Source organism: Blastomyces gilchristii (genome assembly GCF_000003855.2).
Source record: "Blastomyces gilchristii SLH14081 genomic scaffold supercont1.2, whole genome shotgun sequence".
Taxonomy (NCBI): domain Eukaryota; kingdom Fungi; phylum Ascomycota; class Eurotiomycetes; order Onygenales; family Ajellomycetaceae; genus Blastomyces; species Blastomyces gilchristii.
In genome coordinates this window covers 6,154,022-6,180,972 of record NW_003101681.1, presented here as the reverse complement: position 1 = coordinate 6,180,972, position 26,951 = coordinate 6,154,022, and the positions used below count along the sequence as shown (strand labels likewise).

At 38.5% G+C, this 26,951-nt stretch overlaps 5 protein-coding genes across 5 annotated transcripts; 4 read left to right on the top strand and 1 right to left on the bottom strand.

Annotated features, from left to right (window-relative positions):
- Window positions 1-402: 402 nt before the first annotated feature.
- On the top strand, window positions 403-633 carry BDBG_01570 (uncharacterized protein; the record flags this gene model as incomplete). Its single annotated transcript, XM_031720395.1, has 1 exon — window positions 403-633. The coding sequence occupies one exon, from the start codon at window positions 403-405 to the stop codon at window positions 631-633; it is 231 nt and encodes a 76-aa protein (XP_031576564.1).
- A 6,402-nt stretch (window positions 634-7,035) lies between these two features.
- On the top strand, window positions 7,036-7,427 carry BDBG_16423 (uncharacterized protein; the record flags this gene model as incomplete). Its single annotated transcript, XM_031724377.1, has 2 exons — window positions 7,036-7,139; window positions 7,331-7,427. The coding sequence occupies 2 exons, from the start codon at window positions 7,036-7,038 to the stop codon at window positions 7,425-7,427; spliced, it is 201 nt and encodes a 66-aa protein (XP_031576563.1).
- Window positions 7,428-13,431: 6,004 nt separating this feature from the next.
- Window positions 13,432-17,820, top strand: BDBG_01569 (uncharacterized protein). The gene is made up of 3 exons (XM_031720394.1): window positions 13,432-13,636; window positions 13,688-14,276; window positions 14,333-17,820. Exons 1-3 carry the CDS (start codon window positions 13,558-13,560, stop codon window positions 17,154-17,156), a joined length of 3,492 nt encoding a protein of 1,163 aa, XP_031576562.1. The 5' UTR covers window positions 13,432-13,557; the 3' UTR covers window positions 17,157-17,820.
- BDBG_01568 (RNA lariat debranching enzyme) lies at window positions 16,840-20,574 on the bottom strand. The gene is made up of 3 exons (XM_002628614.2): window positions 20,228-20,574; window positions 20,047-20,148; window positions 16,840-19,969 (listed from the first exon to the last, which is right to left on the bottom strand). The coding sequence occupies exons 1-3, from the start codon at window positions 20,423-20,425 to the stop codon at window positions 17,741-17,743; spliced, it is 2,529 nt and encodes an 842-aa protein (XP_002628660.2). The 5' UTR covers window positions 20,426-20,574; the 3' UTR covers window positions 16,840-17,740.
- Window positions 20,575-22,027: 1,453 nt separating this feature from the next.
- Window positions 22,028-26,906, top strand: BDBG_01567 (insulysin). The gene is made up of 2 exons (XM_002628613.2): window positions 22,028-22,816; window positions 22,909-26,906. Exons 1-2 carry the CDS (start codon window positions 22,277-22,279, stop codon window positions 26,185-26,187), a joined length of 3,819 nt encoding a protein of 1,272 aa, XP_002628659.2. The 5' UTR covers window positions 22,028-22,276; the 3' UTR covers window positions 26,188-26,906.
- The last annotated feature ends 45 nt before the right edge of the window (window positions 26,907-26,951 follow it).

Below are 26,951 nucleotides of genomic sequence, written 5' to 3'. Positions count from 1 at the left end.
GACTCTGTAAGAGAGCAGAATAATAACAATTTTAAGTAATACTTCTGATAGATTTAGACTGAACTAAGTATAGAAATAATGCAGATGACACCATCTGTGAGAGATTGAAGAAGAAAATAGTGAAGAGTCTCATGCAGCAGCAGTGAGATCAGAAGAAGTCTTAAGAATGATTTGAGTTCAAGATAAAGAGAGAGAGAGAGAAGAAGAGTGTTACTATAAATAAACAGTAGTAGAAGAAGATTGAGAGAGTGTTGAAGCAGGAAATAAAGAAGTTAAAACTGATAAGTTTTTTATTTATTGAGAGATAACAATTTTTGATAATACTTCTGTTCTCTAATTGATTAGCAGGAGCTGGCAGAGAAGAAGGAAATTGAGATCTTGTTCAGATCTTGAATGCACTTCATGATTCAGAACATTAAGAAGACAGCTCTGCTCTCTGAGCATGTCAATCTGCTTGCTGCTGAGGTGAAACCTGAGACAGCAGATCAGGAAATGCGGGATTTTAAGATGCAGGTTGACCTGGCTGAGAGAGAGCAGCAGAAACTCTTCTCTGAGAAGATAGTGAAGAGAGATTTTGAGATGATTATTATCTCAGATGAGAAGGAGAAGAAGAAGAAGAAGAATGAGAAGTAAATTATAAAGAATGATAAGAAGAATGAGAAAGAGAAGAAGTAGATTTTTTTCTTTTTATATTAGTTAGTTATAAGTTTAAGTTTTTAATTATTAATAATTAAAATTGATTTTGAGTTTTCAAAAATTATTGTACAAGTTGTAATCAAGTCAGGAATGATATATATATATATATATATTTAACTATCATGATTCACAAATCACTATAATGTATAAGTATCAACATTTTTTCAACATTGATATTCATAATATTAATATATTTTTAATAATATTATCTGATAACATAATTTGATAACACTCTCTTTTATAATATTAATATATTTCAAGAAATATGACAGAGATTAATCAAGATTGTTTATTTACTTTTATACATCAATGATATTCAATCTGAGTTATTACTAAAATTATAACTAAGCTAAGAAACAAGATTATTTTCTCTTATATTAATTCTTCTTACACACATCAGTGATCAGTTATTGAAAATAAATTGTTATCTTTCTTAAATTATTATCATATCTTCTGAATTCACTTCTTTCACTTCTTTTACTTCTATTGAAGATTCACAAACTCTTTAAGAAATCACTGTGAATCACAAAGTCTATATTATTTACAATTCAATACAGAATACTCTCTTTCAATTATAATAAATAATCACTTCATTCTTCACATCTGATTTCAGGTCATGAAATTTATAAAAAACTCAATACAAATATTGAGATGAACTATGAAATAATTATTAACAGATTGTATTGCAGATTACTGAAGCATCATCTCTCTGCTACAATCACTGCAACTTCATTCAGAAATATTTATCATGAACTGATCATAATTCTGAAGAAATTTTTCAATATCTGAAGTCATCAGAATGCAGACAATAAAAGAAAAATAATCAGAAAATTACTACTGAGCTGATAAGTTACTCTATCAGATAATGATTTTTGATAATACTAACTTTCTAATTTGAAGAAAATCATATGAAAATAATTATGTATCAGTACTCTGATTTCACAACTCTCATCTGATAACTTTCATGAATAATTACTTCACATGTGTATATCTCTGAATCTTTCTCTTCAATCAATTGAAAACCCTGAATTCTGAACACTTCTTCAAATACTTAATTCAAATCTTCATATTTCACATCAATCCTGTCTTCAGTTCAACCTTGAGATACACTACAAAGTCAATATACAATATCTAGAATCAGAGTTGAAGAATCATTGAAGAGTGTCTCTCACAGTGAATGCATGAACTAGTACAAATAATCTTATATTTATAAAAGTTATATGTTATTACATTGATGAGAACTGAACTTATTAAGAGACATTAATTGAATTTGAATCATTAATCAGTAGTCATACTGAGGATTATATAGCAGAGATATTAATGACTGTGATTAAAAATAATTATTGAGATATTAGTCTCAGTCTTCTTACAATTACAACTGATAATGCTGTGAATAACTACACTATGATGAAGAGCTTGAAGCAAAAATTGACTTTGAATTTCTGAAATAGTAAACAAGGTCATATTCTCTGCATTGCTCATGTGATTCAACTTGTGATACAAACACTGATAAAGAATCTTAATATCAAGATGAAGAATAATGAGATAACTGATTCTTGAGATGAGAATGAGATGAAAGTGATTACTCAAGTAACTTTTACATTTACTTTACAAAAGATAATGTTTTTTGATAACACTTTTTAATATTGCTTTTTGATAACACTTTTTAATAATACTACTGTTAATTTTGAATAGATTGACTAATAATTTAAATATCACAGATTTGAAACATTGTTAATGCAATTTATATCTTCTCTAAACAATAATAACAATTTCATGATATTCAATAAACAAGCAAATCAGTCACATCACTGAATATGATACAGAATGTTAAAACACAGTGAAGTTCAATATATAAGATAGCTGTTCAGACTCTTCAATTGTATCAGATAATTGATCATTGAGTGCAACACTCTGATCAGAAAAAGATTCAGATATTGAAACTTTCTGATATGAAGTGAACTCAGTTGAAATATATGATTGATTTACTGTTTCAGTTTTATAAGATAATAAAGACAGTCTCAATCACTTGTACATCAATGCTGCAGTCAGTCTGATAAGTGTATAACAGTTTATTTACTTATCTTGAGAAGCAGTTGAATCACTCAAAAAGAAATTCAGTCTGAGATAATACTATAGCACAGGCTATTATTACTGCAAGGAATAAACTGGTATATTACTACAGCAAAACTGAACAATCTTTTACAGAGTACTATACTGTAGCAGCTCTACTAGATCTCTTTCATTGAGTTAACATCTACACTTCTCAAGATTGAACAGAGAAGAAATAAGACTCATATATCAAATTAGTCTGAGACTACTACAATGTCAACTATCAGAGATTTGAATGAGCAGATATTCAAGATGTGAAGACAGTGAAATACAATTCTCTAGTAAGTAATAATCTTTGATAATACTTCATATCTCATAGAACTATAATACTAACTTTGAAACAGAACTTACATACATTGATTATAACTGAAAATCAGGCAAAACTACATGCTTATAAAACTGAATTTAACTGCTATCTTCAAGATAATCTGATGAATTTACACATCAAATCAATTCTAGAGTTATGAAAAATTGTTGAGAGTACATATTCAACTGTTACACTGATAATGTGTGATATTCTGACAATTTCATTGACAAGAGTGAGAATGAAGTGAAAGTTCAACTCAAGTCAAGATATTTATCACTATCATCAGAGACAATTACAAGAAGAAATAATCAAGAAACTCATGATTGTAAAACATGAAATTATCAGACAGTTTAATACCTCTAATCACAGCATATCAGAGAAGTGTAGTTTTCATGAGAAAGTGAAGAATAAACTTGCACAAGAATGTATTTAGTTGTTTCATGAGTGTTATCAATAATCATTATCAAATTCTGATTATATAAGCAATCACTGAATGAACTGAATGAGACTGATTTTGATCTTCAGTTTCAGTCTCATTCTGATTTTGAAAGAATGATCATCTTTCACAGTTTATTCTGAGAAATTACTCTCATTTCACTGTTCTTGAATTAAATCTGGTCATTTTTCACACCATTTCTCTCAGAAATGGTTCATTTTCAGATTTTTTTGAGGCTTGGTCCTGGTGGGACTCACGTCAAGAAATGTATGAAACCAGACCAAATGAGATCAAATGTGAAATTCATGATCCCGCCGGCCAGTCTATATATATATATATATATGCTTGTTTGTTTATTGTGATTGACTTTTACAGAAGAAAGAAGCAGAAGTCTCAGAAAGAAAGAGACAGAAGTCTCAGAAAGAAGTGAAAGCTCTGAGAAGTATCAGATAGAGAAATAAGAATAGAGTAAAAGAAGAAAGAAGCAGAAGTCTTAGAAAGAAAGAAGCGAAAGCTCTGAGAAGTAGCAAGAGTGAACATCACAGATATCTTATTCACAGTATATTAAGAATATTAGTAATTCATTTATTATATTAATATCAGTAATATCAGCAATAACAGCAGCAGTAACAGTAAAAATAACTGATAACACACTTAAGTATACTCATATCACTGCTGTAAAAGCTCAGAAGAAAGAGATAAACAGCTGTCTGAATATTCTGATAAAATAGTCTAGTAAATGAATAATATATAAGTACTGTATTAAGTATATTTTTCTCTGTTATTTAAATACTGCTTATAATAAGATGAAGAGAAGCTCAAAGTCTTATATAAATTATAATTATAAGAAAAAGAGATATATAATTATCTCTGAAGAATTAAAAGAATAAGTTAATAATTTAATCTGAACTTATAACTTTTATCTTTCTATATTAGATAATTTTAAGAAAATAATAAAGAGAGCTATATTGAAATTAGTGAAGAATTTTTTAAAATAGATTAAGAAAGTTAAAACTCACTAATAAAAAGTAAAAACTTAATATATAAAAAGTATTACTATTGCTCTGAAAGCTCTGAATATTATTATCAGTACTGCTGAAAAAGCTAAAATTAAGATTAAGAAGATTAAGTTAAATATTGAAAGAGTGAAATTAAAAATTAAAAAGAAAAAAGTTATCATAGAAAAGAAGAAAATCATAATTAAAAAGATAAAACTTAATATTAAAACTATTAAACTTAAAGTGTATTATAAGCTTTTGAGAATGATAGTTAGTTATATTAAAGAATAAAAATCAGTGATGAAGAATCTTATAAATTTGATAAATAATATTAATACTGAATATTGAAATGTATGAAATAATGAAGTATGTTCAGAGACTTATAGATTATCTTGATAAGAATTCAGTCACAGTCAGTAATAGTAGTAGTAGTAATGAGAAATTTAATAATAGTAATAATTCTCTTTCTACTCTCTTTACTAATATCTCTACTACTGCTGTTGATTCTTCTCTCTCTTTCTTCTTTAATCTTCTAACTCTGATTAATTCTCTGACTATAAGCAGCACTGAAACTCTTAATATTCTCAGTGAAAAGTAAGTTAGAATTGATAAAATAATTTTCAGATTTATACAGAAGTTAATAATAATATAGATGAGTAAATATATAACTTCTAATTCTCTTAAAATCTTCTCTTTTAAATAGTGAATAATCATTAATACTGACTCTTTCTAAACTTTAATATTAATTTACAAGTTCTCTGAAATAAATATTAATGTGAATATGATAGAAAGTAATAATAATAATATAGAGATGATTCAGAGAATCTGAGAGAAATTACAGAAAGATATTGTAATGTGGCGGAACTGAAGCAGTGGCTAGTCGGCGGTGTCATGTAGAAGTAGTTGTTTGAGAAGCTGTATAAGTGAGCTTGACTATCTTGCTTGAATAGTGAGCTCATAGACTACAGGGTTATTGTGAGAATATCACAGATATGATACTTAGTATACTAAGAAGATTGTATGAAGCATGCAGTAACTCTCATATATATTTTAGTAGAAGGAAAATGAATTACTAACTTTTTTAATAAGAAGTCAGCATCTAGCTATTCTATATAGACAATGAGTGAATACTCTTCTCTCATTTCATGAGTAAGAATAGCTGAAGTAATACCTCAGCAGCATCTCATTGTCAAGAAAGAGTAATCTGCTGATCTTGTATAGAAGCAGAGTTCTCATATTCATCAATCAGATCTTTCTATGATATATTCAAATGATGTTATAGAGTGGTTGAAAACCGGTTTAAATGAGATGAAATTATTCACATGAAAGCAATGAGCTGTGTGAAACTGTAACAGAGTCTTGACACAGTTAGAAGCATGATAATACTCTTCTCTTTAAGAGCATAGTTCTGATGCTCTTAAGATTACTGAATTAGAAATTATCTTTGTTATATAGCAATGATTGTCAATCAATTGATAGTGTGTATACTGTATAAAGAAATAGATAAGTTGTTCTGCTGACTATGTAGGTCTTTCTTTTCTCATCTTCATTCAAATCAAACATGTGATAAGTGAGTTTCTTATATATTGATTTGAAATGTGAAAAATGTAGTTAATAAGTGACTTGCAGATCTTTCAACATATTTCATTCTATATATGAAATTCCCTGCAAAAGTGATGTGTTTTAGAGACAAAGCTAACAGTAGTAGCAGGATTTTTTCAAAAAGATCTCTCTTCTCTGTGATATATTTTTCTTCTCTCTCCCTCATCTGCAATAGTGAGTGCATGAGAGTATTATTCTTGAAGGACGGTAGAGGGCTTATTCTGATGTTTTCTAGTGAATAAATGTCTTTGTGGTGCAGCGGTGGCCTCCATGACTGTCAAGAAAGTCAGGTTGAAGATGAAGATAGCAGTGTCAATGAGCTGCAGAAGCACTGCTCTCATTATCATATCTTCTTCTTCTTCTGCTTCTTTTGCAGCTGTGGCAGTAGTCACTGTGTCTTGCAGTGAGATGTCATCTCTTCTGTCAGTCAGTTTGTCTGTGTTCAGTCTGTTCTCTGCTTCTCTCATCACTGTTACAATGCTGCCCTCCCTCTCAGTCAATACAGTGATGTATGACCCTGTGTGATCATTCAGAGAGAAACCTGGGAAGAGCTTAGTTCTGGAAACAGTGGCTCTGAGAAGCTCAATCTGTAGTTTCTCTCTCACAGCATATCTGAGCCCTGCTCAGAATGCTGCTGAGTTGAGTCTGCAGAATCCTGCAGTTTCTTCATCTTCTTCTTATAAGAAGGCTTCAGTGTGGCCTCTGATCAGCACTGCTACTTGTCTGCACTGTATCAAGCAGCTGAAGAAGAAGGGAATTCTGTGTATCTACTTCTTCTCTCACTCTTATTATTTCTGTTGTATCTGTAACAATAACTTCTATCTTTCTGTAAGTATTATCTACTCTACAAGAAGATGTCATGTTGACTCTGATAAGAAGCTCAGATGTCTAAGCAGTACAGAGTGAGAGTCTCAGAGCTTCAAGTGTTAACAGATTCTATTAAGACTGAGAAGATCTCTCTTGCTCATCTGCAAAAGAAGGTGAAAGTGTAAGTCTTTGAGATTAAAAAACATCTCAGAATGACTGACTCTAAGAAGAAATCAGTCAGTGTCACTGTTGAAAGTGTCACAGAGATTAATTACTGATTAAAGAGAATCTCACTTCAGTTGAAGCAGATAACTGAGATACTTTATAAGTTGATAAGTTGATATTTTATACATTTCTCATGCTCTTCTGCAGTGCTGCAGTGCTAACTTCTCAGCAGATAAAGATGCTGATGTCAGAGACTTCAACAGTGAAGAATGAGTTTGATAAGAGTGTGATTATTAATAAGTAGGCTCTGAGATTTCTTCTTTTTACTTTTTCAGTGAGCTGCAGCCTCACTAGAATAGCAGTGACTCATGAGTCAATAATATTAATCTTTTTTATTGGTTTCAAATATCTCTTTTCTCTAACTGCTTCAGGAATTTTACACTTGTATAGTCTTATTAAACTTCTAAAAAACTCTTTGAGAGAAAATAGAAGAAGAGTGTTACAGAGTCTACAAGACATCAACTCATCACTATAAGATTATCTCTAAAAAACTCTTTGAAAAAAATGAGAAGTCTTAAGTAATATTTCTTACTCAATATCTCTAATATGTAATAAAGCAGTCTCTACTAGCTGTCTCATAGCTTGTAATCTCTTTCTCAGTATTTTTCAAATACTCAAGTAATTCTCATGAATTCTCTGATGATAAATAATCTTCTCATTTAATAAGATATTAAAGCTTGCTGTAATATATTTACTTATTCAATATTTTCTTCATAAGATATTCAGTATCACTCTCAATCTCAATGTTATTCAGCTGAGATGACTTCATTCTGAGATATTGCTTATAAAGCTTTAAATAGAAAATGTGAAAAACAGGATGAATTGATTTCAATTCTGTGAGTAATTTTAACTCATATATCTGCTTACTCATCACTCTTGTTACTGAGAAAGATTCTAGTCACTACTTACTGAGCTTCTTACACAGTCTTATTATCTTGATATTCTTTGCTAAAAGTAGTACTTGATTCTTTATTAAGAACTTCATTGAAAGATGTTTTTAATTATAGTATTTTATCTACTACTTCTGAGTGTGATAAATACTTTTCATCACCTTCTCATGAATTTTATTTAAAAGTTTCAATCTTACTTTTACTTCTGATACTGAGAAATACTCTGTTCTCTGTATCTGTCTGATATTCTGACTGTCTATTTCTCTCTTTGAAATGTTGTCTGTGATGTCACTGAGTAATGAAGAATTATATTCATAAAAGCATAGAAAGAAGATATCTTTAAGATTACATTCTTTACATTATTATATATGAATTCAGTGATTAGAAGATGTTTGAGTCAATTATTCTGATAATATAAATAGAACACTTGAAGATGCTGTTCTAGTGTCTGATTCTGATGTTCAGTCTGACTACCAGTCTGTGAATGAAATGCGATACTGAGAAGATGTCTTATTATAAGATAATAGTAAAAAGCTGATCAGTATTTACTGATGAAGAGAGATTCTTGATCTGTTATCAATGATTTCAGAGCACTATGATCATGAATGATAATATCTAAAAACAGATCAGTTAATTTAGAGACTTTAATCTTTTTATAAGTAGAAATATATCTGATTATCTTTGTGAAGTGATTAATAATGATCAAAATTGAGTCATATTCTTTAACTCTTGTTGACTTCAGCAGGTCAACTATGAAATTCATTGATAGATTCTGCTATAAGCTCTTTGAAACAGGCAGTGATATCAACTCACTGTATTACTTATACTGTGAGATCTTTATTCTTTAATAGATATTGTAAGTTTCAATATACTCTTTGATATCTGCTCAGAGCTTGTCTTAAATATATTTATATTTTAGAAGCTTCTCAGTCTTCTCTAACTCAAAGTGTCCTGCATGGAAATTATTATGATGAATTCTCAATAACTTCTGACACACTGCTCTGCTATGAGAGATGAAGACTGAATCATTCAGCAGTAGAAGTTCACATTCTTCTAGTTATCAGTGACTTGATTTCTTAGCAGCACTGCTCTGCTCAGAGTCTGTCTCTTTCAAGTTCAAATCAGATTCTTTCTTCTTCAACTTCTGAATTTAAGCTGTAGTAGAGATGTTCTTCTTCTATAACTCATTAATGAATTCTAAAAGTAGTTAAATTGAAAGATTGTAGATTATTTTGTTCTTTGTCAATTCAATAATTGTAAGATATAATATGAGAAGCTTATAATCTTCAGTGTCAGTTCTCTACAGAGACCTGAGTTCTCTTTCATCTTCTATACTAAGTCACATAGCTGCCTCTTCAGTGCTGTTTCTGAGCTTTAGAGAATCTCAACTCTCTACAGCCAGCTTCTTCTGCAGTGATAACAGAGATTCTTTTATAGAATTCTTCTTCACATTAACAATATTATAATTGAGTTATTTAGACAGTGTGTCAGCGGGATTAAGTCAATCTGAATAGTATTAGATATAGAAATCATACTTCAAAAGCAGCTTCACTCATCTGACTTAATGTTCTGTCAAGCTCTTTATTGTCAAGAAGTAACACAGATTTATATAATCAGTGAGAACTTACACTGAGTACTTACTATTCTGAAGATAATATTATCAGATCTTAAAGAATTTAATAATTGCTAACATCTTCTAATCATGAGTATCATATCTTCTCTATATAAGTGATAACTTCTTGAAGAAGAAGGTCACTGATCTTCATTCACAGCATCTTATAGACTCTGTGAAAAAGTCTTCTCTTACAGACAATTCATTATCTGTTTTCTCAGAAATGATTATTCTCTGATTCTTTCAATATTGAAAGATCTTCAGTGTCAACTGTGAAAAGATTTCATAGATTTCATTTCTAAATGCATCAGTCTCACACTGACTGAGTAAGTCAGAGTTAAAATGATTCAGTATTATAATATCTGTGAAAGCTTGTTTCAATTCTGCAAACATCTGCACAGTGTCTTGAGTGAGAATAAATAATTCTATTTTTCTGTCTTTCACACTTCTCTTCAACAGATCTGTAAGAGAGACAGTAATCTATGAATATATATAGATAAATTATCTGTAGAAATTTATAAATTCTAGAAACATCTGTATCTCACAGTATATCTGTGATACTGGCCAGTTCTCAATAGCAGAGACTTAGCTTCTATTCATTGAAATGTCATTCACTTCAATAATATAATCTAAGAAATCAATCTCCTGTATGTAGAATGAGCATTTTTCAGTGTTTGTATAGAGTTAATACTGTCTCAAGTGACTCAATACTTCTTAAACATGAATATTATATTCTTTCTCTGATTTTAAGAAGATTAAAATATTGTTCAGATATATTATACAGAAGACATTGACAAGACTCTGTAGTATCTCATTTATATAGATCTGAAAGATGGCTGAAGTGTTACAAAGATTAAAAGATAAAACAAGATATTCAAAATTGCTGTACTTGATATAAAAAGCTGTTTTTCAAACATTGTCTTTGTTAACTCTGATTCTATGATAGATATTCTGTATATTAATCTTTGAGAATATCTTTGCTTCAGATAATTGATCAATCATCTCATTAATTAATAATAATGAATAGTAATTCTTAACTGTCATCTTATTAAGATCTCTGTAGTCTATGCATAGATATAGTCTATCATTCTTCTTGAGTATAAAGAGTATAGACATTTCTGCTGAACTCTTTGATAAATGTATTCAGTTCTTTAATTACACTTCTTCAAGATATTTATACAGAATATTCAATTTCTTTATAGATAAGTTATAAAGAGATCTGTATAACACTGTTATATCATTTTCAAGACAAATCTTATATTATATCTTGATATCAGGAAACTTTGCTGCTTCTCTTTCTGAAAAGACATTTTTAAAATCTGTAAAGAGATATTGTGTATGTCTATCTTTAATAATAAATACTGCTGCTAATCTTGCAGTGAGAGTGATAACTTCTTCATCTATTCTCAAGTCTTAATCATCTGCTATATAGTATATTGACTCAATCTTTTTCTCAAGATTCTTCTGATGAAACTCTTCAGATTTCTCTATTACTATCTCTTTATTAGTGAGACAGTACTGTCATATCTGAGTAACTCAGTCAATGAGAGAATTGTTTTCTCTCAATCACAGAAGATCTAGAATAATGTTCTCATTTATAATATTAACTGTATGAAGAAGCAGACTGCTCTTCTTAAAGATTTCTTCTAAGTCTGTAATTACACACTTTGCTTAAATTATATTAAAATAATGATATTTTATTTTATCAGTAAATTTTATATGATCTGACAGATCTATCTTCTTTTAACTCTTTATCAAAGAAAAGAAATAGAATATGAAGTTAGTATTCACTCTGAAGTTAAGTAGATATCTCACTGATATCTTCTCATTCAAGATATATATTATGATTGTAATATAAACTTGAAAATGTGAGAATTATTAATTCTTTTCTTTCTCTTCTTTATCTTTTATAAATACATTTATCAGAAGAGAAGTTAACTTTAAGAAGATATCTTCTCAGTTTCTTCTCTTCTTCAGCTTCTTATAATCACTGACATAGTAATTATCAGCTCTGCAGTTGAAACAGAGATCTTTATTAAATCTTTTTTAATATTTCTTCACAGTGAGTGAAGAATCAGAATACTTGAAATTCTTCTTTACTTTCTTCACACTGAAGCTGTTATAACACTGTTTAGATTCTATTATTAATTACTTAGAAGAGATTTTATTAATCTTTTTCTCAGAGAATTGATTATTCAAATAGATTCAGAAAGTCAGATTGACAAGCTTAGTATAATTAGTTAATAAACTCTGATATTATAATATTATTATCTGTATCTTATAAGTCAGCTTCATGAGATAAAGCTGTGTTTTTAATTAATTCAAATTATCAGTCAGTTTCTCTCAATATTCTTCAAATCTTATATTGAAATTGAAAGAATTCTTATTATCTTATTAATATAATAAGTTGAACTGCTGTGCTGCTGTAAAGCTGTGATTACAGTGATCTTTAATTTGATTTAATAGAAAGTTCTTGAATTCTTTCTAAGTTATAACAGTATTGATATATTTAAGCTTTCTCTTCTTAATAACTCAAGTAGTTGTAGAGATGTCTTTAAGAAGATTGACAGTGTATATTACTTATATCTCATGAGTATTATACTGACTTAAGTTAAGATGGAATTTCTGTTCAAGAGTGTGAGTAAAGCTGTGAAATTCAGACAAGATATTTCTCTTATATCTCAGAGAATCTCTGATCTTAATCTCTCTATCTTCATAATAGATGTAGATGTGTAGAGGCCACAGCAGTGATAGAGTAGTTAAAAAGCTCATATCAAAATATACAGTGAGTTCAGAAATCTCAGATTTCTGCTAAAGTAGAGATGTACATACTCTAGAAAATAATGTAGTATTTCTTTCAGAGAATGAGATCAGATTAGTCTCAGTATAAGTGTATAAGATTATATCAGTCTATTAGAGCTTGACTGATTCAAATGTATAATCAGATTGAGTGATTCAAATTGTAATATAATAGAACTGAAGCAGTAACTAGTCAGTGACATTATATAGAAGTAGTTGTTTAAGAAGTTATATAAGTGAGCTTGACTATCTTACTTGAATAGTGAGCTTGTAGACTACAGAGTTATTACAAGAATATCACAGATATGATACTTAGTATACTAAGAAGATTGTATAGAGTATACAGTAACTCTTATATATATTTCAGTAGAAGAAAAACAAATCACTGACTTCTTTGATAAGAAGTCAGCATCTAGCTATTCTATATAGACAATGAGTAGATATCCTTCTCTCATTTCATAAGTAAGAATAGCTGGAGTGATACCTCAGCAGTGTCTTATTATCAAGAAAGAGTAATCTGCTGACCTTGTATAGAAGCGGGGTTCTCATATCCATCAATCGGATCTTCCTATGATATATCTGAATGATGTCATAGGGTGGTTGGAAACCGGTTTGGATGGGATGGAATCATCCGCATGGAAGCGATGGGCCGTGTGGAACCGCAACGGGGCCTTGGCGCGGCCGGGAGCGTGACAGATATAATAGATTTCTAATAGAAGATGATTTTAGTGAATGAGACATTTTTTAGAATTAATAATTATATAGATAGAAATCAGTGATATTGTCAATACAATGATGATTTTATTCTATTCATAACTCATTTACAGTGATTTCACAGCTAATCCACCATTATATTAAGTTTTACAGTTCGGCAATGGTGTCGGCAACTGGCATGGCGGAACAACCATAACCCGGTTGTATAATAAGCCTACGTTTTTCCGGTAAGGCAAGCGCGATCTAAATTCACGTGACATGTCGGCCAATACGTCATTTTCTAATTTGATACATAGAATCAAAATGGTCCATCGAACATACGCCGCCGTAATCTGTAGAGATATTGTTACTGCAGGGCTATGAAAATGGGCAGTTCGGGGCAGCTCATGAAGATATTTGATGACGCGCATGAGTTTTTGAACCCGGTTTTAAAAAGAGGCACGCAACCTTAACTTCTAACTCATCCAAACGCAGCTAACTCTCTTCAAGAGGAGATACAGAAATCTCGCGGCGATTCTCTCGTCCAAATTCTAGCTCGAAAAATCCCAGTTCAAGGCAAAGAAGATGACAGCACTACTTTTCATGTGATTCAACGGGCACTAGATCTTCTTGTGACAATTCATCGTGCCTATATTGATTCAAGTCTGGACGTTGGGATCGAAAATTCCAAAAGAAATGGACGCAGAGAAGACCCCGTTCTTGAAGATACCAGGCGGCGACGGGTGATCCATGGCCTACTTGATCTCATTTCCCTTGAGGGCATATACCCTGCACTATCCCAGGGAGTTGGGATTCCGCTTCAGCAACGGGTTCTGTCTGTTCTCCCCACTGGCGTTGTTGCAACACAGGCAGAAGCGACTTCCGCCAACAAACCACACGATGAACGTCTATTACTTTTTATAATAGACACTTTAAGGCCCGTTGTTTGTGATAAACACTCTGGTATTCAACCGATAATTATGGGAAGAATTCTCGCTGATATATTGTGTGCTACCGCGGAGCTCGCATTTCATTCACATTCTCTGCCACAGAAGCAAATTACCACATATAGGGAACTATTTCAAACGATCATTGAAGAGTAAGGCACTAATTTATGTTTCTATATGTATGTGTCGGCTAAATATCTCCATCCAGATCCCCAACACCCTCGTTGCTAACGCTCCTCTCATCGTTTGTCCAAACAAGTTCTGCGTCATGGTTCAAAAACATAATCTCTTCTCAGCTATCGCAGGTTCCTTTACGTAAAGATGGTGTGTTCCAAATCGTTCTTTTTATAGCCTCCCAATTTGCACCGGTTTTGGGGCAACAACCTGCGGATACCGCGCCCTCTCAAGGTCCTCCAATCACCGTGCAAGCTATCATGCAAACATCTCGTTTACTTTCCTCACTTCCTCAAGGAATTTCGGCGGACGACTATTTCTGTAATACTGCTCCAAAATTGCTGGCGCTTTTAGATGGGGATGAACCGGATTTTCAGAAAACGGCATCGTACGTGATTGGTAGTGGAATACTCGCAAAACGGGCTCTTGGAGAGCCAGGTGCGATTGGTTATAGGATATTCGTGAAACCTATCCTCGACTCACTCCATGGCAATATGACAAACGAGGTTGCTGCGTGGCTGAGAAGGTTTTCGTCAGATGGCTCTGCATTAACAGGAAGCCCACTAGATAACTTGGAGGGCGTAGTCCTCATAGATGAACCAAAGTTGCTCCTATCCATTACAAGGCTGAGCGCTCTAGTTTTATTACACCCAAATCCCGGCCTTTTAAAACGGCTCGTTCAACCTGTCTTACTTCCGCTATGGGCATTGGGGTGCTACGCCAGAGAGCATAGAAAATCATTCTGGTATGGCAAAGTCTCTAGGCTCCTGCAGACCTTTTTCAGTGTGTCAGCTGGGATATCAAGATACGAGAAACTGTCCGATAATATACTGTGGGACGGAGGAAGTACCTGGACATTTGGCCCCGGCCAAAAAGGCGGCATTTCGATTAGAAAACGCACAGAATCTCTAGCTCAGGAAACACTCAATGCAATGCTTCTCGTGAAGATTTTGGATGACCGCATTGATAGCGTCTTAGAACTGCTGGCCATGGACCCCCAATCCGAGGAGCTTGCTGGTGATGTTTTTCTCCACGTTAGCCAGAAATGGCTACTTGGGTCTTCAGAACAACACGACAAGAACAAGCCAGAACTTTTGCAAGCTGGTGAGGATATGCATATCACTCTGCAGAAGCTGGCCAGTGCGAAATTCACGGAGAAATTGCTCAACAAGTTCAAAAATGGTTTATCACAGCACCCTGACAAGATATTGGGAATCATCGAGCAGTTGATACAAAGCGAGGTCGTTTTGAGGACAAACAAAGCCCGCGGGAAATCGAAGAATTCATCATTTCGGTTTTTAAGTAACATCGTTGAGAACCAGGAGGTTACTGAAAGCGATAATCCAGAGCAATCCGAGTCTCTATCGGCTGCATTCAGTCTTCTTTCTACCATCCTCACTTCTCCCGGTTTTTCCTTGTCAGAAACACTGTCTTCAATTATTCAAAGAATAAAATTCCAGTTGGACACGCTACTACCCCTCTTGCCGCCTCCCCTTGTACAACCTGCAACCACCGCGTCAATGCTTGCTGAAATCACTCTCTCCTCTTCATTGCCTGCTGAACGGAAGTCCGAGGCAGTTTCTTCACGGATATCGGACCTGGAAACACATCGCAAAGCTCTCGAACATATCTCATCCCAGTTACCTCCAATACAGGCAGAAGGGCTTACTCTTCTCTCACGTCTGATCACCCAATCGTCACCAGTCCTTGATATACCTGCCACCCTCTCACTTCTCCTTTCTTTAATCACCAATTCAGATGCCGAATCGTCATCAAACGATGAATTTATTTACCTGAATGTTGTTAAGATTATTGGAGTTCTTGCGTCCAAGCACCCACGTACAGTAATTAAGACCCTTGCAGAGCGTTATGCAGATAGAAGCGAACAACATAGCCTCGATCAACGATTGAGAATCGGGGAGGCATTGTTGCGGACGGTCCAGGAGCTAGGAAATGCATTGGTCGAGAACACGGCCAGAACACTCGGCGAAACCATGATCGCAGTAGCGGGGAGGCGCGGCAGGAAGCCTTCCGCAAAACGGGCCAGAGAGGAAATGGCGGAGAAGAAATCAAAAACGCAACCGGCGGAGACGGAAGACGATGCACTAGACCGTGAAGCTGCAGACTTAATGCAGCAGATTGACGAAGCAATGGATCCAGAGGCAGAAAATCCAGCTCTCACAGCTTACTCCGCTAATATAATCGATGCATGGGCTGCCGGAGCTGCGTCTGACCTAGAGCCGGATGATCTACGCATTCGGGCATCCGCTATGTCTATCCTCGCATCAGCCATCCAGACAAACCTCGCAGGTCTTGGGCCGTCCATTGCATCCTCGTCTGTTGATCTAGCACTATCAACTCTGAACCTTGAGCGGGGTCGCGAGAGTGTCATCCTGCGACGAGCCGCCGTCATTCTACTTCTTGATCTCGTCAAGGTGCTCGACGCAGCCAGGGAAAGCGGGATTAACCTCGGTTTCGGATTCTCCTATTATAATAATAATAGTAATAGCAATAGCAATAGTAACCCGTCTGTGGGCTTCAACAACGATCAACAAAGGTATCCGAACGAGGGAGCCATCGGCAACATACCCGATTGTCTCCGCATCTTAACATTCGTGGAAAGTAACGAAACTGACCCTATCGTCCGTGGGCACATACGAGTGCTTATCGAGAGCTTAGAGGCATGGCTTGAAAAGTCGTTGTTGTGGGGAGTAAGAACTCGTGAGGGCATGGATGAGCAACCTAGGTTCGAGTTGGGGGATCGTTTGGCTGGATTGGAGATTCATCCGCATCTGGGTGGTGATGAGAGTGCAGGTCAGCCGTCGGTGCAAGGGCCAAGGATCGAGGAAATTGAATAGGCCGTCTGCTCGTAGGGGAGGGTGCATGCGGGCATTGCGTTTTAGTATTTGCGAATGCCATATGTATTATTCCATGTATGTAATGAAGTGGTCTTTTCTTGTTGGCATATATACAGACAGACCCGCTGTGAATGCCAAAGTACTATCTTTCCTGAGCATAAGATGAGGGCTTTACCCATCATACTTCTGATTCGGCTTAAGCTGCCTTCCTTGAGCACAATAATGAACGATTCATCGAGTGGAGGTTTTTCGTTAGGGTAGGTGATTGGGATCGATGCCTCCGATCATGGGGTATCTATCAGGCTCTATCAGGGAAGCTAGATCCCCCTAAACCAGTGATGAAATCGTTGACTATACCCAGCAAATAAATTTGTTTTCTGTTAAGTGTCGTGTCTAGTCATACATGCAGAGTGAAAAAAGCATCTCACAGCCCATTTCGCCTGCCCTGTGACCCATTCTCAAAGCAGATTACAGAACAAGTCAATATGAAAAGAAAAAATAAAGAGAAAAATGAGGTAAAATGAAAGAAAAAAAAATGTCCTTGAAACCTCAAAAGCGGAGCACGCAGTCCCAGTTCTGTATTTTTATATCGGGGGACCATAATATCCCCCACGGCCACCTCGCCCTCCACGCCCTCCCCTGCCTCCACCTCCCCGCCCTCCACGACCACCTTGCCAACGCCCACCCTCCCTCCCCCCCCCTCTCCCCCTCCCCCTCCCCCTCCCAAAAGAATGAACAGAGCCATCCTGATGGCCCCGAGAACGCTGTCCATACCTTGACTGAGGAGGCTCCGGACGCGGCCCTGCATCAGCACGCGCAAACCGCTCCTCATCACTAGCATGAAACTTATTCTCAATCCCGACAAGTTCGCAAAACCGTGCTGTTTGTGGGTTCGTGCACTCTGGCGGCATCTCGGTTGTCATTATGGAAATGGCAGGGTCGTAGACGGGGGCGGTGATGGAGAAGTTGTGCGGGATGGTCATCCTGCCTGGTTTGACGATATTTTCTTCTACCCATTGCGCCGCAGCGAGGATATCGGGCTTGTAACCGGCATCTCCCTTGTTTGGTGGGACGGAGGCGTTAGGGTCACCGAGTATGAGTTCATCAGCGAAAGCTCGAGTGATAGCGAGCCATTCCTTGTCATACTTCAATTGGTAAGGCCGGCTCTCTTCTCCAATTTCTTCCTCCTCGGGGGATGAGATGGCGGAGTATTCGACCAATTCTATAAATTGTCTCCGTGTTTCACATTTATCTAGGGCGAGGAATTCGGTTACTGTATTTTTGATGGCCTCCGGTAGGGTAGGCTCGAAAATGGGAGTATGACCCGGAACTGGTTGTGGTTTCCTGAAACTTGCTGGTAGTTGGTCTAAAATGTCGGCAGGGATATCGTCCAATTGTAGAGCCCCAGTCGCATTCGCGGTTGCTATAGGGGTTTGGATGTGTGCTACTTCCGCTTTCTCAAATGAAGTACCGGAGTCAATTTCCATTACATCCGTATTTTTCGGCATAGCGCTCGTCGTATCCTCCTGCTCAAGTTTTTCCGAAGTTTCAGATGAGCTATCAAGACTAATATCGATCTCATCGGTATTCCTAACCGTAGTTACCCCGCCTCTTTCCTCTTGTTCCGTAACTTTCCCAGGTTCCTGCGAGTCATACCCGATTTTTGCAACATCCTCAATTTCGCGTTGTAGGCCATCGTCCTTAACCCCAATCTTCTTCCACGTTAGCTGGTAATTTACCTCCGGTCTACTTATAAACCCAGCCTCGACCTGTTTTTCATAGTCTGCTGCCTCTTCCATGAGGCGCGCCCCCTCCTCAGCATCATTTTTAGTTGCAACTGAGTGGAAGTTCTGCCAGGCTGATAGCTGCGCACGTTCACGTTCTGCTCGTTGAGTAGGATTTTGTTGCTGTGGAATACTTTCGATGCCCTCTGTTGATAGCGTTGTGGGTTCCGTTTCGCCGCCGGGGGTTGACAATATTGTCTCCTCTCTCATTGCCGTGCCTGTGATCGTTGTCGATGGTTCGTTTGGTGATATCCGCAGTGCATTAGACACCTCTTCGACGACAGGAGTAGATCTTATGCCTTCATTTGTAGACCCCGACACCTCAGCTGGTTCATCGGCAATAATAGATGGCGAGGCGCCAGCATCGCCTCCCAGCTGTGGCTGGTGGGGTTGCTGGTTCGAAGCAAATCTATCTTTCAATCCCGCTGGCTTATAGTCGCCATGTATTAAATTTGCAGTGTATTTGCAGTGGAGATGTGCAGAAAACCAGTAGGGTGGCCGAAGGCGATCCAGAACGTATCTCGCAGCAACGCTGCCTAATCTCCCTGAATTGGCGTCTGGTTCAAACAATGGCTTTTTCTGAAACAGCTTTTGAAAGTCACCATGCCATTCAATACCCTGAGGCCAGTCATGGCTTAGACCCAAATCAACCTGGGTCCGGATTTGAAGCAGCTTGCGCACGTCAAGTTCCCTGACATGGTAAATGCTCTGGATATCGGAGCGGTTATACGGGAGCCTCTCGAAATGAGGTTTCCGATAGTCATACCCTTTCCATATACCCGAGATACCGGCGATTCTAAGAGGTCCACAGCGGATGACATTGGCAGCGCCAAGGTAGTAAATGTTAGGGGCGACCCAACCTCCATAATAAAGCTCAAAGAGATGATTGCTGGCTTCGTGGTTTCCGCCAACAAAGATGGTCAAATAGGGGGCGACACGGGCACCACTGTAATACTCATGGAAATCTCCAATCTGTCTGTACTTCTGCGGGACTGACATGCAGCTCAAGTCATACGAGTTGCGCACTGCCTAGCGGAGAGGAATGGATGAGAACAACGGAAGCAAACATATGTGTAAGAGCCTAAAGAGGAGGGAAATGGTCTCACCTGAAAGTCGCCACCAATGATGAGAAGGTCAACGCCATCCCAGCCCTTGATTTCTGCCGCTCTGGTGACTGACGTGTATATATCATTCAATTTCCCGTGTCCCTGGTTGCGATTAGCCCAATATTCCAGTATCACACGAAGATGTTAACATCAGTATAGCCAAGATGGAAGTAAAACATACACAGCCCTCAAGAGCCACTCTTAGACTTCGGGAAGGAGGAGTGGGAATATGCTGCATGTTGAATAGTCTTGAATGTTGATATATGCAGTATGAGGTTCTCTGAGCGAAGCACAACCCTTTCAAAGAACGAACAACACGTTTGCCTCTGAAAAAATTAAAATAGGAAGGACAGAGTACAGCTGCAAGGGCTGCACTCATATCCCAGTGCCTTCTTTACTATCTTGTCTGATAGGTTACGTTGCTGTTGTTGCTTGCACTACAGATTCATTTTTGTATTTTATTGGTGTTTAAATATAATAGTCCTGAGAAATTCCTTGAGCTCTCTGGATGTTGATTATTAAGCAGACAGGTTTCCCAGTTTCCGCAAATGTCAACTCTTCTGCCCTTGAATAATATCAAGTAATTATTGAGTAGCAGTATCGCCTACAGTTTTGATTCACTCATACTTAAGTATCCTTCTATTCCTTTTTCACTGCTACTGACGTCTGTTTGTAGATACGTAAGTTCCTAAGCTATTCGTGGATGTTAGTAATATGGCTGATCTAGCAAGCCCAGGGCTTAAAGAGTGATGTTACATCTGTTACTTCTCTATAGATTCATTCTTAGGATCCTACACTTAATCAATGTTGAGACGGGTATCGTAGAGCAGTGTATGCAATAATAAATAAATTACAAGTCTGCAACCCCGTCAGGCCTTTGATCCTTTTTCTGACCCCGCTGGCTTTGTTGCTAATAAAGAAATGGCTGTTGACAGTGGGGGAACTTCCTTGTCATATTGTTGTCTATTTAAGTCGGAGAAAAAAGAGAAAAAAAGAAAAACAAGGGAACAATGGGAGAAAGAATTTTGTTTCATTGGAGTTAGCTTCGTCAGACTGCATTCCCACAACTGCAACATTTCATGGGGAAATATCCAGAGGTATGAGAGGGATAAAACGGATCCCCACTCAGTAACTCGTTCAATCATTGCATAAACAATGTCTATATATATATATATATATATATATATGTGTGTGTGTGTGTGTGTGTGTGTCCCTGTCACCTAAAGCTGTGCCCCGTCCTACACGGAAGAAGATATTCATTCGACTGTTAACTGGGGATAATCTGAGCGAGGTTTAAAGGGGTCCGCTTTCCCGGCCTATCTTTAACACCAGTCAAGGTAATTCTGGGAAGCAAATGCGGTCCTACGCTGATTGAAAATGGCCTTTTCATTGCCACATGTAATGTCGCCTAGTGACAGGGGCGGATGAAGGATCGTTCGAGTTCAAGTGCGTGTTCAAGTGCCTGACTCCTCGCTTTCACAAAACTTATTTTTGGTCTATAGTTCTGGCATGTATGACCAAAAATTTTCCCCGACGGCATTTGGTGTATTGTGGTAGTAGAAGAATGGCTGGGAATGGTACATGTATGTACATACATATATTCTGTAGGAGCTTTTCTGTGGCACTTGCAACGGTTGGGGTAACATAGGACAAGTTCCTAAGGAGATCTCTGGGGCAAAACCGGCAATGGATTGATGGCTGATTTTGTTTGCTCGAGTCGAACGAGTTCGAGTCCCGGCGTGTGATAGTTACCATATCGAGCATATAGTTATGTAAGTCCAGGGGATCTCCGCCAGGATGATATGTTGTACTCTTGAAACCGATCTATGACTTTATTATTAGCAAAGCCGCGGCGGTTGAGATTTCCTCATGAAAGGATGAAATTCGGCTTTGTGCTGGCTGAGTCATCAGCCACTTGCCGAACACACGCCGCTTTCTCTTTCAGGAAGAATAAGGCGGCAGAAAAACTCCTTAGGTTCGTCTAAGATCCGTAATATTCGGTACCAGGGCGGGTATTGGACTGTATTGAATTATTACATCACTTCGCTCGTTTCAATTCATTCACATTCATCTTGCGCAACCATTATTCTCCCACATTGACACTCATTTCTCCCCCGCCTGGTCTCCCTCTGTGCTCGCTCTCCCTTTGATCTTGTTGTAGACCTAGGCTGCGCTTGTGTCATCTTGCCTAGCCACTTGTCTTCTCTTGTCCTGTTTCCCGGTCTGTCGCATGTCTTCAAGGCCTCTGGTTCGCTTGATCAACACCACTACGGTACTCACCAGCATCCCAACCCGCTCCCTACCGCCACGGAATTTCCGATTCCATATCCCATATCCCAGGCTCATATCTCTGCATAAGATCCCCAGCATTGCGTTCCCTCATTCGATTTTCAATAATTCCCTCGCTCGTTCCTGTTTTTCTTCCAGACGACGCCACCTATCCTCCAGTTCTTCTGCCTCTTTCCTCTTGCTCCAACAACAACAGCAACAGCAACAGCAGCATCAAGTTCACCCTCTATATCAAAAGCCCCAGCACACTATGGCAATAGTTGAACGCCTTGCTGAGGACCTCGAGAAACCCTCTGTCGACGATCGCTCCTATCGTGTTATCCGCCTTCCAAATAAGCTCGAGGCTTTGCTTGTCCATGATCCTGAGACGGATAAGGCGAGCGCTTCGGTTAACGTCAACGTTGGGAATTTTTCAGACGATGATGACCTCCCAGGAATTGCTCATGCTGTAGAACATGCTCTTTTTATGGGAACTAAAAAGGTGAAGCCGTCTAACCTGTGTCTGCTGAGATGACGTATAATTGACACATCTGAGAAGATAAAGAAAACTAACTCGTGAATTTTGCCGTATAGTACCCAAAAGAAAATGCTTATAACCAGTACCTAGCAGCACATTCTGGACATTCAAACGCATACACTGCAGCAACGGAGACGAATTACTACTTTGAAGTAGCCGCCACAGCAACTACGCTTTCCAAAAACGCCCAGGCGACCACTCCGACCACCCCGTCAACACCCGCAGAGGTGGAACCATTGACGGATGGCCTTTCAAGGTCGACCCTACCTGCTACTACTACTGTGGCCGACAGCGCAGCATCCTCGACCAGCGATTTGGTCCCCCCGCTTTATGGCGCCCTTGATCGATTTGCTCAGTTCTTCATCGCTCCACTATTCCTAGAGTCTACTCTCGACCGCGAGCTCAGGGCCGTGGATTCAGAGAATAAAAAGAACCTCCAGAATGATGCCTGGAGGCTTATGCAGCTCAACAAATCACTTTCTAATCCCAAACACCCCTACCACCATTTTTCCACTGGAAACTTGCAAACGTTGAGGGACGGGCCGCAGTCACGTGGTGTTAACGTACGTGATGAATTCATCCGATTCTACGAAACAAATTACTCGGCAAACCGTATGAAACTAGTTGTGCTGGGTCGCGAATCACTGGACGAGCTAGAGGGGTGGGTTACAGAGCTGTTCGCCGATGTTAAGAATAAGGAGCTGTCACAAAATAGATGGGACGATGTACAACCATACACCCCGGCGGATCTGCAGAAAATCTGTTTCGCCAAACCAGTCATGGATACTCGATCTTTAGAAATTTTCTTTCCTTACCAGGATGAAGAGAATCTGTATGAATCCAAACCGTCCAGGTATATCAGTCATCTGATTGGCCACGAAGGACCTGGTAGCATTCTTGCCTATATCAAGGCAAAAGGTTGGGCATATGGCCTTTCCGCTGGTGCAATGCCCATCTGCCCAGGCTCCGCATTCTTCACGATATCCGTCCGTCTTACAGAGGACGGTATCAATAACTACCATGAAGTCATCAAAACTATTTTTCAATACATTTCCATACTCAAATCACGAGCGCCCGAAGAATGGATTTTCGAAGAGATGAAGAATCTCGCGGAGGTCGATTTCAAATTCAAGCAGAAATCCCCGGCAAGTCGTTTCACGAGCACCCTCAGCAGCGTAATGCAGAAACCATTCCCTCGTGACTGGCTCCTCAGTGGGCCAAATTTGATGCGGAAATTTGATGAACAAGCCATCCGACGCGGTCTCGATTGCTTCCGTATCGATAATTTCAATATTGAACTTATTTCGCAGACGTATCCTGGGAATTGGGACTCCAAGGAGAAGTGGTATGGGACCGAACACAAAGTCGAGAAGGTCCCGGGCGACCTACTCTCTGAGATCGGACGCATTTTGGAGTCCCCTTCATACAACCCGATGCCAGAACTTCATTTACCACACAGGAATGAATTCGTCCCGACGCGCTTTGAAGTTGAGAAAAAAGAGGTAGCGGAACCGGCAAAGAGGCCCACCCTCATCCGGAACGACGACCGTGCTAGAGTATGGTTCAAGAAGGACGACACTTTCTATGTCCCTAAAGCAAGTGTTCAAATCGCCCTTCGGAACCCGCTGGCTTATGCTACCCCGGGTAACAACGTCCTTACAAGAATAGCGTGCGCTTTAATCCAAGATGATCTTCAAGAGTATTCCTACGATGCTGAGCTAGGTGGACTTGATTATAACTTGACCGCCAGTGTATCCGGTCTCGAAATGTCAGTGTCCGGGTACAATGATAAGATGGCAGTGCTCTTGGAAAAGGTTCTACACAGCATGAGGGACTTTAAAGTCAAGCCTGACCGATTTAAGGTTGTTAAGCAGCGAATGGCCGACGCCTTCTCGAATTCTGAGTATCAGCAGCCCTACTACCAGGTTGGGAATGTGACAAGATACTTGACGGCAGAGAAGACTTGGATTACCGAGCAACTGGCAGCTGAGCTGGAACACATTGAACTCGAAGACGTGGCCGCTTTTTTCCCACAGCTGCTCCGTCAAACCCACATCGAACTTCTGGGCCACGGTAACCTCTACAAGGAAGACGTGCTGAAAATGGCTAACATGGTGGAATCATCATTCCATTCCCGCCCATTGCCCCAGTCCCAATGGCACGTGCGCCGAAACATAATCATACCACCGGGAAGTAATTTCATCTACGAAAAAACCCTTAAGGACCCCGCAAACATCAACCACTGCATCGAATATTACCTGTTCGTAGGCGATATAATGGAACCACAACTACGCGCCAAATCACTCTTATTCGGGCAACTTACCAACGAGCCCGCATTCGACCAACTACGGACACAGGAGCAGCTAGGCTACGTTGTGTGGAGCGGCATCCGGTATGGCGCCACCACACTGGGGTATCGGGTCATCATCCAAAGCGAGAGAACAAATCAGTACCTAGAGTCTCGCATCGAGGCATTCCTAGCCCGCTTCGCGGGGACGTTGGACGGCATGACCGATGAGGAATTCGACGGCCACAAGCGAAGTTTGATCAACAAGCGCCTCGAGAAGTTGAAAAACCTGAATTCTGAAACGAATCGGTTCTGGTCGCATATCGGCTCCGAGTACTTTGACTTTACGCAGCATCATACTGACGCGGAGAAAGTGTCGGAATTGACCAAAGGGGATATGGTAGAGTTTTACCGGCGGTATATCGACCCACAATCACCGACGCGTGCGAAATTATCCATCCATCTAAACGCGCAATCCAGTGTGCAGCACAAGGATGTTGATGCTGGTGTCGTATTGAACACAGCGGATGAGCGCAAGACGAGCATAATCGAACAACTGTCAGACATCGCATCACAATCATTGACAGAGTTCGACAGCGACAAGTTTAAAGCATCATTCGCCGATGTGAATTTCATGACAAGCGACGTTGCGACGAATAAGGACGTCATCATTTCAGCGGTCAGAGGCTTCCTAGAGACCGAACTAAAGCTTGATAGTGAGAAGGTAGCTAGCATCCTCGCGCCGACTACCAATGTTCTCAATGAGCTATTACAAGGGTTTGTAATCATGTCGCCTCCATCCACGACTGGTGATGCCACCTCCCCTGCTATCGAGAAAGCTAACGGGACCGTCAACGGGACGAGTAACGGGACGAAAAATGGCGCTATGAATGGTCATGTTGTTGCGACGCCACCGGCAATAACAAACCCGGTGCAGCCGGTGTACATCACTAACGTACCGGAGTACAAGGCGCGTCTTCCCATTAGTGCTGGGCCGTCTCCAATCGTGGACCTGAGCGAGTTTGAAGAAATTGATCCGAAGTTGTAAAGTCGCCTTCCCTTTACTGCTTTTATATTGTTTTTGCCCTTATATTTTGTGTTGGATGACGGTTGCTCGATGGAAGAGGGAGGTTTCGGTTTAGGATCAATCCAATCAATCAGCCAGTGGGATATGTAAAGTGATTATTACCTTATGTGATTCTGTAACTACCTAGGGCGCTTTCCGGGCTATATGTTTCTCATTGATTTGTTTCATTTTTTCCATCCTTCTGTTTTCATAGATATACTCGGAGCTTCTGTATTCCATGTCGCCTATATTTTGCGCGGAAATAGCTATAGAGGGTAGGAAGTTACAAGGCTGTTAGTTAATGGGCGATGTGTGTGTGCCTATAGTTATAGTTACTATTACATACAACGCCTAGGGAAGTTAAGGTTTCTCATAAATGCTTACCTGGTAGCTCACCCTCAAGCTTCCCATATCCTACAACACCCGCACGAAGGCGTATCCATGGACAATGTATGCACATGTACAAGTAGCCATAGCACCCAAACAGATTCAATGAGGGGTTTTGGAACAGTTCAAGTGTTGAGCCGCGCAATTTCTTGTCATACCTATCTGGAATTGCGAAATTTCCTTTCCTCATTCTTCTTTGTCACTGCTTGTCCTCTTGCCTATGTATGGGGGCAACTCATCATCATGAATACAGTGATCAGATTCTCATTTATTTATTGATTGGTTGTTAGGTTTGAAACATTTGTCTGCATTGTATGTACTGTTTATTAAATAAATAAATAAAAAATAAATAAAAAATA

Bases quoted from the DNA above. Each gene is read 5' to 3' on its own strand.
- BDBG_01569 (XM_031720394.1), top strand. From the start codon at position 13,558: ATGAAAATGGGCAGTTCGGGGCAGCTCATGAAGATATTTGATGACGCG. The intron at 13,637-13,687 runs GCACGCAACCTT...ACTCTCTTCAAG, and splicing joins GAACCCGGTTTTAAAAAGAG to AGGAGATACAGAAATCTCGC. The intron at 14,277-14,332 runs GTAAGGCACTAA...ATCTCCATCCAG, and splicing joins TTTCAAACGATCATTGAAGA to ATCCCCAACACCCTCGTTGC.
- BDBG_01568 (XM_002628614.2), bottom strand. From the start codon at position 20,425: ATGAGTGCAGCCCTTGCAGCTGTACTCTGTCCTTCCTATTTTAATTTT. The intron at 20,149-20,227 runs GTATGTTTTACT...AATCGCAACCAG, and splicing joins GAGTGGCTCTTGAGGGCTGT to GGACACGGGAAATTGAATGA. The intron at 19,970-20,046 runs GTGAGACCATTT...CCTCTCCGCTAG, and splicing joins TCATTGGTGGCGACTTTCAG to GCAGTGCGCAACTCGTATGA.
- BDBG_01567 (XM_002628613.2), top strand. From the start codon at position 22,277: ATGTCTTCAAGGCCTCTGGTTCGCTTGATCAACACCACTACGGTACTC. The intron at 22,817-22,908 runs GTGAAGCCGTCT...TTTGCCGTATAG, and splicing joins TTTTTATGGGAACTAAAAAG to TACCCAAAAGAAAATGCTTA.